The sequence below is a fragment of the Carcharodon carcharias genome, chromosome 5 (genome assembly GCF_017639515.1).
Source record: "Carcharodon carcharias isolate sCarCar2 chromosome 5, sCarCar2.pri, whole genome shotgun sequence".
Taxonomy (NCBI): domain Eukaryota; kingdom Metazoa; phylum Chordata; class Chondrichthyes; order Lamniformes; family Lamnidae; genus Carcharodon; species Carcharodon carcharias.
In genome coordinates this window covers 103,515,088-103,531,663 of record NC_054471.1, presented here as the reverse complement: position 1 = coordinate 103,531,663, position 16,576 = coordinate 103,515,088, and the positions used below count along the sequence as shown (strand labels likewise).

General features: G+C 39.5%; 1 protein-coding gene across 5 annotated transcripts in view; it reads left to right on the top strand.

The window, feature by feature from the left end:
* LOC121277896 (serine/threonine-protein kinase ICK-like) overlaps positions 1 to 16,252 on the top strand; it is a 61,109-nt gene extending 44,857 nt beyond the window's left edge. For 3 of the 5 annotated variants that reach the window (XM_041187697.1, XM_041187696.1, XM_041187694.1), the window contains 5 exons: positions 1,361 to 1,548; positions 1,633 to 1,784; positions 2,831 to 2,968; positions 12,523 to 12,633; positions 13,820 to 16,252. In XM_041187697.1, the coding sequence (XP_041043631.1) occupies positions 1,361 to 1,548; positions 1,633 to 1,784; positions 2,831 to 2,968; positions 12,523 to 12,633; positions 13,820 to 13,974 (744 nt within the window). In that variant the 3' untranslated portion in view covers positions 13,975 to 16,252. The remainder of the gene's footprint in view (positions 1 to 1,360; positions 1,549 to 1,632; positions 1,785 to 2,830; positions 2,969 to 12,522; positions 12,634 to 13,819) is intronic. The other 2 variants (XM_041187698.1, XM_041187699.1) reach the window with 2 other exon arrangements.
* The last annotated feature ends 324 nt before the right edge of the window (positions 16,253 to 16,576 follow it).

The following is a 16,576-nucleotide window of genomic DNA, read 5'->3' as shown; positions in this document are numbered from 1 at the left end:
TAAGAATCAATCTTTTTACAGGAGTAAAATGAGGTTATTTCTTTGGTCACAGTGAAACTGCTCAATATTTTTTCAGCCTTGCTGTTGGGTTGTTCTTTAATATCATCCTTTTAGATAGATATCTGCAGGATACTGCGCTTGTTAAATAAGCTACCTATGTGCTTTATTATAGCATAAATTAAGAGACCAGAGTTAAATAAGCAAGCCCTCTTTGCAGCTTTGAGAGCAATACATTCTGAATTTGTAAACATTGCAGCTCTAATTAAGCCTCAAATTATGTTTCTCTGACTGAGAATGCATTTTTCCTCCTTGTCCTATCTTTGACATGCTCAGCCACATCACTTGCTCCAGTGGCTATCATCTTTATCCGGCTCAATTGGACAGCTGTTGTTTGGTTCCACTCTTGCCTGTTCAACCATAACCAGAGAATTTCCAGTGATGGCTTCCCTTCCCATCTCAATACCATTATCATTGCAGTACCCCAAGGATCTACCTTTGGTCCCTTTGTTCCTCAACTGTCTGCTATCCCTTGCTAATATCATCCAGCCACTGTGTCAGCTTCTATATGTATGCTGACAGCGCCCAGCTCTAACTCTCTACCATCTGTTTTGATGCTCCATTATCTCTGACTGAGAATGCATGCTTCCTCCTTTTTGGATGAGCCCCTATTTCCCCGAAAGCCATAGTTTTTAACCTGCTCCACAATTTTCATACGCATGTTACATTACATTCCCCTTTCTGCTCAGTGTCTCAGGTTGTACTAGATTGTTAACAGCCTTGGAATTCTATACAGCTCTGACCTCTGTGTCCAGCCGCATATCCTCCATCACAAAAACTGCCTACATCTGTATCTGTAATGATGCCTGCCTTCATCCCATCCTCAGTATGTTTCCTGATGAAACTTTATTCCCAGATTCAATTATTCGGTGCTCTCCTCCAATCTTCCTTGTTCTGTATATTCATGCCCTGGCTAATTAACTTTGACTCCTGACCTCAGAATGACTTCAATTTAAAATGTTCAATTTTGGCCTCTTACGCATTGCATGTTCCTTTTGCCCCAGTACAGCTGCTGCTTGCTCAGCTATATAAGGTACTGTACCATGCTCTGAAATTTCCTTCCTAAGTGCCCCCCTCCTCAAATCTCAGCTCTGACCAGGCTTTTAGTCCTGTGTTCTGTCATCTTTGACTTCCATTTTTATTTTAATTGATCATATCTCTGAAGTTCCTCAGTATAATTTGCTATGTTAAGAGTTCTATATAATTGAGTTGTTGAGGATTCCAGTGAAAGATGTTGAATATTACAATTTGACTTTCAGCATTTGTTTTAATACCTGATGCAATTTTTTTTGTTTGTTCTCAGAAAGTGATCAGGACAGAGGAAAATGTATGCAGCAGCACCAGGACAAAAGGCAGTGCTCAACGATGGAGTCATGCTGTTTTGAAAGATTTCAACAGCTGGAATGATTCAGGAGATTTGGGATTTAGTTCTTCAACTAAAAACACAAATTTAAATGATCAAAAAAGACAAAGTCAAGAATCACAGTTTAAGTAAGCAGACAATTATTATGGCTAAATGTGCCATTTTGTGCTTTTTATTTTTGAACTTGTAAACAATTTGCACTTGTGTTACAGAATGGGAAGCCTTTTAGATTTCTCTTCTTCAAATAGTAAATCAAATGGCAACAATATGCCTACAGCCATTATAATGCCTCAAGCAGATACAACTGCATCTAGAGCTTCTTCAGCCAAGTTTCACTATCTGAAACAATCCAGGTATCTACCAGGTTCGTAACAAAAAATATAAGTTTATTAAAATAGGGAAAGAGCAATTAACTGTTGAGAGTAAAGTAGAATGTAAGTTTTGCACTTGCGGCAAAATTAGACTGAGTTAACTTGCACCTACTGTAGTTGTTGCTTGTATGTTACTTGACACCTAACAGAGTTAATCATTTGTGTTTGTGTCTCACTATCTGCACCTACTCCCTGGTTTCTGTTTACTATTAGTATCCTAATTCACAATTTACCCTTTTTGCTACTGTCTCCCGGCTTAAACCCCAAGCTTCGCATCATTTAATCACTATTTTCTGACTATCTTTTTGATATTCCTTTTAACCTCAGTGGTATCCTGTCCTTTGTTATGAGCCTGGGTTGCTAAACAAAAATAGAAAGAAGTGTCAATTTAAGTGATTCTGCAGGATTAGAACATAGGATGAAGCCTCCCACAGAGATGTGGTTTTTGGAACTTGGAGCAAATTGGGAATACAGAATTCACTACAATGAGCTAAAAATTGAATTCTGATTTCAATTATTATCCATTGTTAACAGCATAAATGATGAGGTAATTTACCGTATATCATAGGGGATGAAGATATTCCATGTCTTTTTGGTGGGGTGGGGTGAGGGGAATGTGGTGGATGTTGAGTGGTGGATGGTAGAAGGGCTCCTGTATATTGGTCAACACTGGCAAAAGTGTTGAATGTGGCAGATGCATAATATATATGTTGGTGGAGTTTAATCATTACAAGTTCATCTTTAAGGTGGTATTGATACTTGATTAACAGAAACTAATAGTGCACATTTTCCGTGGAACATTAAAGCTATTGTTGAAAGAAGGAGAACACAGCGTGGAAAAAGTAAAACTTGAATTGTAAGAAGTCAACTAGATAGAGCTGAAGGGCTTTTTTAAAAAAAAAATCCTCAAAATAGATTTAAAACAAACTTATTTCACCTTTTTGCTTTTTTAAACCCACTTTGCCCAGCAGTTTTAGAAATACAATTCTTGTATCTACTTTTAATAATTGTAACAGTCAAAGTATTTTTGATTCCACAGGAATAAATGCCAAGAGCACCCCACTTGCCAATGCAGGTAAAGATTTCAGTGCACATAGTCCCTGGGCCAATTCTAATCTTTCCAGTAAACCTTTAGGAGTGGTTGGAGGAACTCTTCCCATTAGCTGTACCAATGCAGGTACTGTAGTTACATTTTGTTTGATTATGGATAATGCTTTTTGGTAAAATTAATTTTTATGCATTGAACCATTTTGCAATTTCATAAAATACAGTTGCGCACAGCATAAATACTTCATTTGGACGGTAAGCTTTATAAAGTGGCATGAAGATTGGAGACTGATTCCTAGTAGCTTTGGGTTATGTTATTGCACTTTGTGGTGCATAAGCATTGGGAGAATTAAGGTTTTTGTAAGTTAAGGTGAGATGGTGCATGTTATGGCAGGTGGATGGTAAGTGCCAAGCTGCTCAAACCCCAGAAGGAAACTTGAAGCAGCTGCCACAACTATTTGCAATTTGTATCTATTTTGAGATGTGGGCTTTGAATTCAGTAGTAATAAGACCAGAGTCTTATAGGTTTCTTACAAAAGTAAATTAAACTTTATTAATAAAAAACATAATTTTAAGCATATACATAGATTTACAAATTACTATGTTAACTCCTGGCTCTCCTAGTTAACCTAACTCCTAGTTACACCTCTGTTGAGGCAGTAGTGAGAGAGACACATTTTAAAAGACCCAGTGAAGTGCAACAATAGAGATAAAAACAAAAAAACTGCGGATGCTGGAAATCCAAAACAGAAACAGAATTACCTGGAAAAACTCAGCAGGTCTGGCAGCATCGGCAGAGAAAAGAGTTGACGTTTTGCGTCCTCATGACCCTTCAACAAAACTAGATGAATCCAAGGAAGGGGTGAAATATAAGCTGATTTAAGGTGTGTGTGTGGGGGGGCGGGGGGTGCTGTTTGGGTGGGGGAGAGAAGTGGAGGGGGGTGGTGTGGTTGTAGGGACAAACAAGCAGTGATAGAAGCAGATCATCAAAAGATGTCACAGACAACAGAACAAAAGAACACATAGGTGTTGAAGTTGGTGATATTATCTAAATGAATGTGCTAATTAAGAATGGATGGTAGGGTACTCAAGGTATAGCTCTAGTGGGGGTGGGGGGAGCATAAAAGATTTAAAAGTATTTAAAAATAATGGAAATAGGTGGGAAAAGAAAAATCTATATAATTTATTGGAAAAAACAAAAGGAAGGGGGAAGGAACAGAAAGAGAGTGGGGATGGAGGAGGGAGCTCAAGACCTAAAGTTGTTGAATTCAATATTCAGTCCGGAAGGCTATAAAGTGCCTAGTCGGAAGATGAGGTGTTGTTCCTCCAGTTTGCGTTGGGCTTCACTGGAACAATGCAGCAAGCCAAGGACAGACATGTGGGCAAGAGAGCAGGGTGGAGTGTTAAAATGGCAAGCGACAGGGAGGTTTGGGTCATTCTTGTGGACAGACCACAGGTGTTCTGCAAAGCGGTCGCCCAGTTTACGTTTGGTCTCTTCAATGTAGAGGAGACCACATTGGGAGCAACGAATGCAGTAGACTAAGTTGGGGGAAATGCAAGTGAAATGCTGCTTCACTTGAAAGGAGTGTTTGGGCCCTTGGACGGTGAGGAGAAAGGAATTGAAGGGGCAGGTGTTACATCTTTTGTGTGGGCATGGGATGGTGCCATAGAAGGGGGTTGAGGAGTAGGGTGTGATGGAGGAGTGGACTAGGGTGTCCCGGAGGGAACGATCCCTATGGAATGCCGACAGGGGGGGTGAAGGGAAGATGTGTTTGGTGGTGGCATCATGCTGGAGTTGGCGGAAATGGCGGAGGATAATCCTTTGAATGCGGAGGCTGGTGGGGTGATAAGTGAGGACAAGGGGGACCCTATCATGTTTCTGGGAGGGAGGAGAAGGCGTGAGGGTGGATGCGCGGGAGATGGGCCGGACACGGTTTAGGGCCCTGCCAACGACCGTGGGTGGAAAACCTCGGTTAAGGAAGAAGGAGGACATGTCAGAGGAACTGTTTTTGAAGGTAGCATCATCGGAACAGATGCGAAGGAGGCGAAGGAACTGAGAGAATGGGATGGAGTCCTTACATTTTAACACTCCAACCTGCTCTCTTGCCCACATGTCTGTCCTTGGCTTGCTGCATTGTTCCAGTGAAGCCCAACGCAAACTGGTGGAACAACACCTCATCTTCTGACTAGGCACTTTACAGCCTTCCGGACTAAATATTGAATTCAACAACTTTAGGTCTTGAGCTCCCTCCTCCATCCCCACTCCCTTTCTGTTTCTTCCCCCTTCCTTTTGTTTTTTCCAAGAAATTATACAGATTTTTCTTTTCCCACCTATTTCCATTATTTTTAAATATTTTTAAATCTTTTATGCTCCCCCACCCCCACTAGAGCTATACCTTGAGTACCCTACCATCCATTCTTAATTAGCACATTCGTTTAGATAATATCACCAACTTCAACACCTATGTGTTCTTTTGTTCTGTTGTCTGTGACATCTTTTGATGATCTGCTTCTATCACTGCTTGTTTGTCCCTACAACCACACCACCCCCTTCCACTTCTCTCCCCCGACCCAAACCCACCCCCCCCCCGCACCCCCCCCCCACACACACACACACACACACACACACACACACCTTAAATCAGCTTATATTTCACCCCTTCCTTGGATTCACCTAATTCTGTTGAAGGGTCATGAGGACTCAAAACGTCAACTCTTTTCTTCTCCGCCGATGCTGCCAGACCTGCTGAGTTTTTCCAGGTAATTCTGTTTTTGAAGTGCAACAGTACCCTGAATAGTCCAATTCAAAGTGAGTTTTCTTAACTTCAGTTCCTGCAGACAGCAGTTTGAGGCTTAGAGGCTGGTGGCTTTTCACACTTGTTAGATCTTGGAATGTCTTCTTCCTTCTCTCCTTTTTACATATTTCCCAGTTGAATGTAAATTCCTATTGTTTCACTATGCCTTTGGACTTTACCTTTACTAATAATAAAAATCTATCATAGTACCAATTTTACCAGTAATCTTTGGGGAAAAATAAAAACGTTGTTTCTTAACTTGGCTAGGTGAAACATTTCTTTTGAATTCAAGCTAGTCTGGTTCATTTAAAAATGCAAGCGTTCCCTTACACTCAATGCTCTAAAGCTTCCACTATGTTTACATATTTAGCATTTCAAAATTGCCCATGTGATACATTAAAGCACTCAGACCAGCTGCCTGTAATTCAATTTGAGCGTGCTCACACATTCTTGGACATAGACCCCACTATTACTCTATTTTATGATAAATTCCAATAACATTGTGAAAAAGATTACATCTTCCTGACAATGTCTTAGTCATATTGTATAGATATTTTCAATTAGGATTTAGTTTTGATGGGGCTGGTTAATCTTTCCAGTTGCTAAAATTGGAGTAAGCACCTTTCTCAAATTTTCCCTATACAAAGTAACACACTTTTCCAAGGACATGCTATTTAAGAGACCATCAATCATCCCAATTAGCTAAATTACTAATATAATTTTAAGACATGCCCAGATAACTATCATTGTGAGTAAACCAAACAACCTATGCCTTGACGTTTCCAACACTTCTGGGCAATTGCCCTATCCATAGTTGCCTTACTACTGCCTGACAGTACCACTTTTGAGCTGATCATTGGAACCTGGATGAGAGGCTGTCCTTCTCCATAGAACGATTATTGCATCCACTCTGTATTTGTCTGGCACAGAAAATCAGAAACTCAGTGAGGGGTCTCAAAGGAACTGACATCCTGTGGAATTGTATTTCTTTCCCTCTTGGAAGGATATCTGTTGTCATAGTTACAGGAAAACTTGTGTCCTTTATGTTGTCTTTTGTATTTTAGATTCAAAGGGTACTGATTTTGAGTCTTAATGGCTTTTTAAAACCAGGTAGTGACTTTCTCATTGTTTTACACTGTTTGAAATCCTCAGGTCAAGCATGGGAAATAATAATTGAACTAATGTGGGAGAATAGGAAAAAGGAGGATGAGGAAAATTGGAGTAGGAATAGCTGGGGTAAGGTAGAATTGGCTGCTAGCCACTTGTAATGAATTGCATTTTTGTTTGGTATGCATTAGTTTTTATTTACTATTGGATATGTCATTTCAATATTCATTCCCACGATGTATGCAAATATATTTTAATTTGCCTTTGACAAAATGGTGGCAGAGTGGGCAAGCGCTTTTGATTGTTCTGCATGCACAAGTTCCTTGGTTACTGCTTATTGGTTATCTGCTAAAATGATGTGTCGCAGGAGTAAAACCATTGTATGAAAAGTGAAGCTGTTATTGTGGACAGCTCAATCAATCAAAATAGCTGCTCCTAATCAGTAGAACAAACCTAGCTGATAATGAGCAGCTCCAGCACGGCGCATCATGGCAAAAGGAAAGCAGCATCTGACCGTGTTTTGGATGGCAAGCAGTGGTGGGTCTGTCATAACTTCTGAAGATAGCTGGGTTTGTCACATGAAAATGAGGAACAGTAACTGTTTCTGTGAATAGTTTTTTTGGAAAGCTGACTAATGTGCCAGTGGAGCCTCCAGTTTAAAGGGTGAAGTTTGGGTGAAAATTAGATGAAAATTTCACGAAGTGGGAAATTCAGTTTCATCCATTGTGCACTTAGAAGTTCGTTGACGATAGGGTGGTTAATTTGTAGAAACATTTTGAGCATATGCATACTGAACTTGTAAGATAATTTCCAAACATTTTGGAGAAAAAGTGCATGAAATTTCTTTACTGATATCAACTCAATCAGCAGCAAATAGTTCAGAAACATTTTCTCTAGTCCTCTGAAATAATAGCTTTAGCCACTTCGAAAATTTGTTTATGATGATATAGATAGTTCAGAACTTATCAAAAAGCTTGTTCTCTAGAAAATTTTAGATTTTGCAGATGAATCATCAAGTCTGTTATAGTTTATTGGATCTGTCTGGTACACTTCAATCTCAGCTGAAAACTGACCTGAATATTCTCTTGCATTTTAACTTGCACTGGATGAATTTTCATCACTTGCATTAGTCAAATTTTGAGAGAGATTTGTTGAGCAAAATGTTGAACTGAGCAATAAGCTGTGAGGCGCATGGTTTTGACATTTTTGGGTGCTGCTAAACTTGACATCAAAAAGTTTAAGATGGACTTGGACAATCTGGTTTGTCACTGCTGATGATGCATCTGCCATGATTGATTAAATTCTGGCTTCATTGCTCAAAGAAGTGTAAATAAGATTGGAAGCACAGCAGTCACTACTTTCACTATAATTTACCAACTTAACCTTTGCACACAGATGGCAGCAACTGCTTAATTGAAAGATATAATGGAAATTACTTTAATTATTGACAGTTTTATCTAATGCTAAGAATGACCAATCCAATGTATAAAAGAAGATTCAGGCCAATCATCTCAGCTCCAGGGCATTGCTGCAAGAGCTCGTCAGGATAGTGTCCTTGGCCAAATTATCTTCAGCTGCTTCACGAATGACCTTCCCTCCACCAGGTCAGAATTGGGGCTGTTCACAGATGATTGCAGCGTTCAATTCCATTTGCAATCCTCAGACAATAAAGAAGCCAATGCCTGCATGCAGCAAGACCTGGGCAGCATTCAGGCTTGGGCTGATAAAGTGGCAAGTGAAAATTACTATCTCCAATCACCTTGCATTGACACTGAATAGCATTGCCATCAATCTGTCTCATCAGTGACCAGAAATTAAACTGGTCCAGGTTGATAAATATTGTGGCTGCTAGAGCAATTCAGATGCTGCGCACTCTGCAATGAGTTACTCACCTCCTGATGCTCCAAAGCCACATTGCCACCCACAGGGCATGTGGATTTAACCCCTGTTGTAATGAACTGGTCATATAACTCATTACATCATATCCACAGGTGCAATTCAATTAGAATCATGAAACCACTCAAGATTTTTAATAGTACAGATGTTGCTTTTCAAAACACTTGAATTTGAGCTTTGTTTTCAACCCATTTTCCATCTCCAAAAAGTTACGGGTGTGTTGAGCCTTGGTGGAGGATTATTGTTTTGTGGCAGGATTTAGTAATCTTCTACAAGTGAACAAGCTCAGAATTATTGCTTCTAAAACTTTTGCTTGTAATTGGACATCCATACTTGTACCGATAGAAGGCTTGTGTATGCGCAAAAACACTTTGTGCTTTCTGTTTTTTGGAGCAGGTAATGAAAATAATGCAGTAATTCAGATTGCAAGTCTACTGGTACAGTAATGACTTGAATGCCTTCTATTCTGGTTGCTATATACCTTCATCTTGCGGGGTAAATATACAACATAGTGTGGTTCTTGATTAGGAAACAGAGGATAGCATTGGATAGGAGCATTACCTTCTTGCCCATCTCTTTCCCCTTCTCTTTCTTCCAAACCTCCCCCCAACCCACCATGTGAGTGGCTGAAGTATTTTTAGATTGTATATAAATTGGATCCATCAGGCCTTGGAATTTGGTGTGGTAAATGTTTTAACATATCCTCTTTAGCCTTCTCTCAGGAGGCTGTATCCCACCGTTGATCTCAAAATATCTCCATACTCCTGAGTTGATAAACAAACATGCTTTACTAAATTTTATTAAAACCTAGAATCTTAAAGGCATGAAAGTGGATTATTGCAATGTCCCATGACCTGTCGCTGATTTAAATTCAAAATGACAGGACACTTACATATGGCATGCCATGTGAATGAGTGTGATGTGTCCATCTCATTCCAGTTCCTGGTAATGGAACTCACAAAGTCAGCATGGTTTCATCAAGGGGAGGTCATGCCTGACAAATCTGTTAGAATTCTTTGAGGAGATAACGAGTAGGTTAGACAAAGGAGAGCAAATGGATGTTATCTATTGAACTTCCAGAAGGCCTTTGACAAGATGCCGCACAGGAGGCTACTCAGTAAGATAAGAGCCCATGGTGTTAGAGGCAAGGTACTAGCATGGATAGAAGATTGGCTGTTTGACAGGAGGCAGAGAGTAGGGATAAGGGGGTCCTCCTCAGGATGGCGGCCAGTGACTAGTGGAGTTCTGCAGGGGTCAGTGTTGGGACCACAACTTTTCACTTTATACATTAATGATCTAGATGAAAGAACTGAGGGCATCCTGTTTGCAGATGATACAAAGATAGGTGGAGGGACAGGTAGTGTTGAGGAGGCAGGGAGGCTGCAGAAGGATTTGGACAGCTTAGGAGAATGGGCAAAGAAGTGGCAGATGGAATACAATGTGGGCAAGTGTGAGGTCATGCGCTTTGGTAGGAAGAGTAGAGGCATAGACTATTTTCTAAATGGGGAGAGAATTCGGAAATCTGGAGTGCAAAGGGACTTGAAAGTCCTAGTCCAGGATTCTCTTAAGGTTAACTTGCAGGTTGAGTCAGGAGTTAGGAAGGCAAATGCAATGTTGGCATTTATTTCGAGAGGACTAGAATATAAAAGCAGGGATGTGCTGCTGAGGCTTTATAAGGCTCTGGTCAGACCACATTTAGAATATCGTGAGCAATTTTGGGCCCCGTATCTCAGGGAGGGTGTGCTGGCCCTGGAGAGGGTCCAGAGGAGGTTCACGAGAATGGTCCCAGGAATGAACGTTTGAATGAGGAACGTTTGAGGACTCTGGGTCTATACTCGATGGACTTTAGAAGGATGAGGGGGGGATCTGATTGAAACTTACAGAATACTGGAAGGCCTGGATAGAGAGGACGTGGGGAAGATGTTTCCATTAGTTGGAGTGACTAGGACCTGAGGGCACAGCTTCAGAGTAAAGGGAAGACCTTTTAGAACAGAAATGAGGAGAAACTTCTTTAGCCAGAGAGTGGTGAATCTATGGAATTCATTGCCACAGAAGGCTGTGGAGGCCAGGTCATTGAGTGTATTTAAGACCGAGATAGATAGGTTCTTGATTGGTAAGGGGATCAAAGGTTACGGGGAGAAGGCAGGAGAAGGGGGTTGAGAAACTTATCAGCAATGATTGAATGGCAGAGCAGACTCGATGGGCCGAACGGCCTAATTTCTGCTCCTATGTCTTATGGTCTAACATAAAAAGGCCCATAATTGGCTGCCACGCTTAAGTCATAAGAATGGCTGATTTTGGTAAATTTGGGAAATTATCTGTACTGTAACGGTGTTCTTATGATATTGAGCCAGACAAGATGGAGCTTTACTGGTATAATGTCAAGTGTACATATTCAAAGCTTTTTTTTGCACTAAGATTATTCAATCATTCGAATGAACTAAAATAACACAATAAAATGCACATTTAATGCTTCAAAAAAAATTGCATTGCACAGCAAATTGTGTCTGACTAACTTGACTGAATTCTTTGAGGTAACAGGTTGATCAGGATAGTGCATTAGATGTATGTATGGATTTTCACAAGGCATTTGATAAGTTGTAGATTTCAGTATGGCATAAATAGGATGGTGAAATGGGCAGAAGCATGGCATGTGTAGTTCAATGCAGCAAAGTGTAAAGTGCTGAACTTTACAAAGACACTCATGGGAAGATAATGTAGTATAAATTGCATAGTTCTGAAAGGTGTATTTGTGCAGAGAGAACTTGGTGTCTGTGTACATACATCCTTAAAGATAGTAGGACAAGTTTAAAAGGTGGTTAAAAAGCATGTTGGTTATTTGGGTTTATAAATAGAGGCACAGAATGTGGAAGCAGGCATCATGGTCAGAATTCTATAAAATAAACTTTGGGCAATTCTGGCATCACAATTCAGCAAAGATGTACAGAAGGCCACAAGAAGGATACAGGATGCTACCAGGTTTGAGGAACTTCATTTATGAGAGGTTGGAAAAACTAGGAGAGAAAGTTAAGATGTGAGCTAGTAGAGGTTTGCAAGAGGATACAATTTGATAGAGGAAAAGGTGGTTCTTCTCTATGGCAAATGAGGCAAAATTTAAGATCACCAGCAAAAGATCGCGAGGGAAGATGAAAGAGTTTTTTCATTCAGTTGTTGGGATCTGGAATGCTTTACTTGAAAAAATCATGGAAGCTAATTCCGTAAGTAATTTTAAGAATTGTACAGTTACTTGAGGGTAAGGAACTTCAGGATTACAGACAAAAAGCAAGAAGTATTGGATTAAGCGCAGCTGCTGTTTCAAACAGCCAGCCATGGGCCAAATAGCTGCCTCCTATGCTATAACTTTCTATTGTGTGAATTAAGAGTAGACTTTCATCTCAGGCGCTCAATTCCAACAGTGATCCCAAATCAATGTCATTCACTTCAGTGCACACAACACTGAAAAGTACTTACTTATAGGGTTAGTGTTTTAAAAAAAACTATGGTGGAAAATTAGGCTGCTTGTTTCTACTGTTATAATATGGCAGATGGTAAATGCTGAGCTGCTCAAATCCCAGAGGGAAACTTGAAGCAGCTGCCAAAACGTTTTTTGCAATTTGTATGGTATGAGGAGCGTTTCTGAAATCAGGAAACAATTTGCCCGACTACTAAGTTTATTTTTACAAGTCTATCTTTACCTCACTTCTCTGGCAGTCACTCCAGCTCTTAACCCAATTACTATATCTACAACCCTAACACCCTGAAGAAAATATGTCAGGGTTATTACCAGAAGGGAAATATTACAATTTCTTGTTTTCTTGACACTAAAGTAAAAAATGAAATTTTTTTCTGTCTTAATGAATTATAACATTTTATGATCTTTTTTCAGTTTATGCAACTGGCACTGATACCTCTGGGGGATACACATCGTTTCTTAAGAAAGAAGTTGGATCTGCTGGCCAAAGAGTACAGTTGGCACCAGTAGTGGAAACTGATTCTAGTGAGTATAAAAGACTTGCTCAATTGGATTACATGCACCTTTTCAGTTAACCTTCGTAGAAAACGTTGCAAAGAATATTCTACACACTTTCTCCATCCCCTCTTTGGGATATTGTTTTACAGTTGCTGGTAGCTTCTCCCATACTTCATCCAAGTGATTTCATGTGTCACATGACACTGGGTCACCAAGTTATTTGATACTAGTACCAAAGCCAAACCTGAGTCCCCCCCCCCCCCCCCCCCCCCCCACCCACACCTTAAACCAGCTTATATTTCATTTCTTTTCTATTTTTACTTAGTTCTGTTGAAGAGTCATACGGACTCAAAACATTAACTGTGTTCCTGTCTGCAGATGCTGCCAGACCTGCTGAGTTTTCCATGTATTTTTATTTTTGTTTTGGATTTTCAGCATCTGCAGTTTTTTGCTTTTATCTGATCCTGTTCTTGCCTGATATCTGCATGTGCTTTTAGCAGGAGTTACCAGATAGCAATTAGGAGTAGGGATGCTCTTGCTTTCTCATTGCAGTATGGCCTGCATTTTTTAAAAATTCTTTTGCAGGATGTGGGCATTGCTGGCAAGGCCAGCATTTGTTGCCCATCCCTAATTGCCCTGGAGAACGTAGTGGTGAGTTGCTGCTTTGAGCCGCTGTAGTTCGTGTTGTAGGTGCACCCACAGTGCTGCTTGGAAGGGAGTTTCAAGATTTTGACCCAGTGACAGTAAAGGAACGACTATATAGTTCCAAGTCAGGATGGTGTGCGACTTGGAAGGGAACTTGCCAGTGGTGGTGTTCCCATGCATCTGCTGCCCTTGTCCTTCTGGGTGATAGAGGTCACGGGCTTGGAAGGTGCTGTCAAAAGAACTTTGGCTGAGATCAGCTAACTTACCTAGATCAGGCATTGAACTGATGACTTTGGTGACTCATGGCTTTCACTTGCTGCCTTTAAATTAAATAGAAATGCAACATTAAGTTCTGACTAATTGGAAGTTTTTTGCTTTTATCTTAATGCATCTCAAGATAAAATAGTTCATTGGCAGTAGCAAAATTATGCATAATTTAGGTACCTGTTCTATAGAGTTGGAGATACAGCATTACATCTGAGGCTGATTAGTTCATTAAAGGTATCATAAGGGAACTGTTGGGGAAGAAAATTAACAGAATAGCTATTTGCACATTATTCTTCTACAGATTATGCAACTTGGAAATCCAGCCGATCACAGTTGGGATGTCAGCCATATAATTCTTCAAGCAAGAGCATCAGTGGGTTAATGCCCCGTCCGCCTGCAGTCCATCCAATACATGGGCGAATTGACTGGTCTTCCAAATATGGAGGACACAGATAAAAAAAATAGATGTAAATAACATTCAGCTGCAGCTCAGTGGTATTGGTTTCTTAATATAATTTGAATATCGCAATTTTTCTGATTGAAAGTTGCTGTTGGGGTTGGTTAGCTTAGTTTTCATTAACAGTTGGTGCTTTTCCTCACCTCTGGAGAAAAATATTTTTGCAAGAGCTTTTCTGAAAATTTGCCAGTTAGTAGTAATTTAATTTTTTTACACTTTTTTCTACTTCTGTATATATTGTGCAATGTATATAACAAGTTATCAGGGTTTTTTATATGTGTGTGTGTGTAAATAATGTATTAAGTATTTTGTTAAAGGACAAGTAGACCTGTGCAGATCTTTTTGCATATGAAAACTAGCATTTAAAGAATATACTCTGACATGTAGGCGCACTAAAAGTGAGTCATTGAAATTTGCCTATGGCATTTGAGTAGGGAGGCATTTATTTTTGTAAATTTTTTTTCTGGGCAGGGATGAAAATTTATTACCAAGTGTGAAGAATACTTATTTTTGTAGCAGACTCATTAAGTAGCCTTCATTTAAGGAATGAGCAGAGAAAAATATTCATTTCCTTTGTGTTTTATCACATCACTCACTTGGGAATAGACTGTAGTTCGGCTCCCAGGATCCTTTCGATACTCCTTATAAACTGGCTATAAAGAAATTGCCCAGTGGCGTCTTTCTCTTGTGCTACAAGAGATACAGCAAATCTGTCACTTGGAAACTTCTGACCACAAATGTGTATCTGCCACTAAATGACACAAGCATATTGGCATTCCAGTGTTCTATACCACTTTCCATTGCTGTTCGTTCCTTCCCCAAGTAATTTTCACCTAGCATTGAGCATACATTATAGAGAATTACTTTAAGAAGTATTAGCCTTGGATTGTGATGTACAAGTCGGCCATTGAAACTTCAAAAATACTTCCAAAAACAGGGGTCAACAAAGATGCTGAGTATAAATTTGAACAGGTGGTTCCATTTGTAATTTTCAGTCGTCACGTGCAGTCTGATCTGTGTGAGCATGAATAAAACTTCCATGTATCTTCTTGGCAATGTGGCCTGTGCCACCTGCTTGCTCCCATATGCTGCCTTATAAGGCGAGTATAACCCTAAACATGTATTTCTGAACTGAAAAATTGAAGCTAGCTCCTAATGCAATTATAGCCCTAAACATTTATTAGTGGAAAAATTGGGTTCTACTTTTAGGCCAAGTTTAGGCCTTCGCATGCATTTTAGTGCTGAAAAAATGGGATTGTCTTATATTTCAGGTTTTCTTGCATGCCACGATCTGTGGTACATATGATGTTCAAAGGCAATGCCATGTTTGTGTTGAGCAATAATGGATATGCAGACATACTGTCTGGACTAAATTTTTTTAGGTTGTGCAACTAAAGGACCGAAGCAAACAGCAAGTGCATCAGTATTCTGTTTGTATTTACCTAGCAAGACAGACAAACTCATAAACTGCACTCTTAAGATTTTAGTTGCACTTTCTATAAAACTCCAATATATTTTGTTCACATTTTCTTCCTTGGAGGCTCCTGGAATGTGCTCACACTTGACTTAAAGATGACCATTTTCAATGTTGTGACTAGCCACAATTTCTTTACTTCCCCTTTTCCACTTAAATAACTTGCATCTTCTGCCTATTTAATGCTGGAAAAAAAATGGCCTTTCCATAGATTTGGGTAAAAATTAAGTGCAAAGGCCAGTCAACATTGGGACTAGAGCTTGTGTTTTCTGGCCTGTAGTGTAACATCAGTTCCAGTGTTCAAATAAAGTATTATTGGATGGCCTCCACTGCATTTTATTTGTGGAGAGTTTTGAGACTGCATTTTTCCCGAGCTCTTCCATTACACAATTTTTGTTTAACTTCCAGTTATCTGTTTGTCTGTGTTTGGAATCCTCTTTTTTTTTTGCAGTTTTTGGGAAGTCCTTCCACTAATTTAAGAAAAAAGTGATGCTTCTGAAGCATACTCATATGTGTTCCATCAATCTTTTCAAATCCATTTTAACCTGTAACATCTGATGAATTGTGCTATAGTAGTGCAATCAAAATGCATTAAAGCAATGCAGGAAATTGCATATATGTTAAATGAGTTTTAATTGTGCTCAATATTGTCAATTTTTATAGCTTTAATATAGTTCAAAATTAATCAAATTTTCTATAATACTGTACTGCTAATTTCAAAGATTTTCTCTTATAATAAAATTGTTCCTTCGATCTACCCACATACCATATTTGCACAACATTAAAATTTAGATTTAACTGCTCATCTCCAGTTTTCTTCTCTGAGACCTAAACATCTGTTAGAATTGAGGATATAAAGTGTTCAGAAAAGATAGGGAAGGAAGAAAGGGAGGTGGATTAGCAGTACTAATTAGGAAAGACATTGTAGTATGGAAGGTGGGGCTGTCCATGAGGGCGCAAAGGAAGAACGCATTTAGTTAGAGTTGAGAAGCAAAAAGAGGATGATCATGCTACTGTGGATATTCTACTAACCTCCCAAGTAGTGAGAGAGAGTTAGAGTAAATCTACTGGGAAATCACATATGCAAGAACTGAATGGTGATGCTGGGAGGCTTTGATTACCCAAAT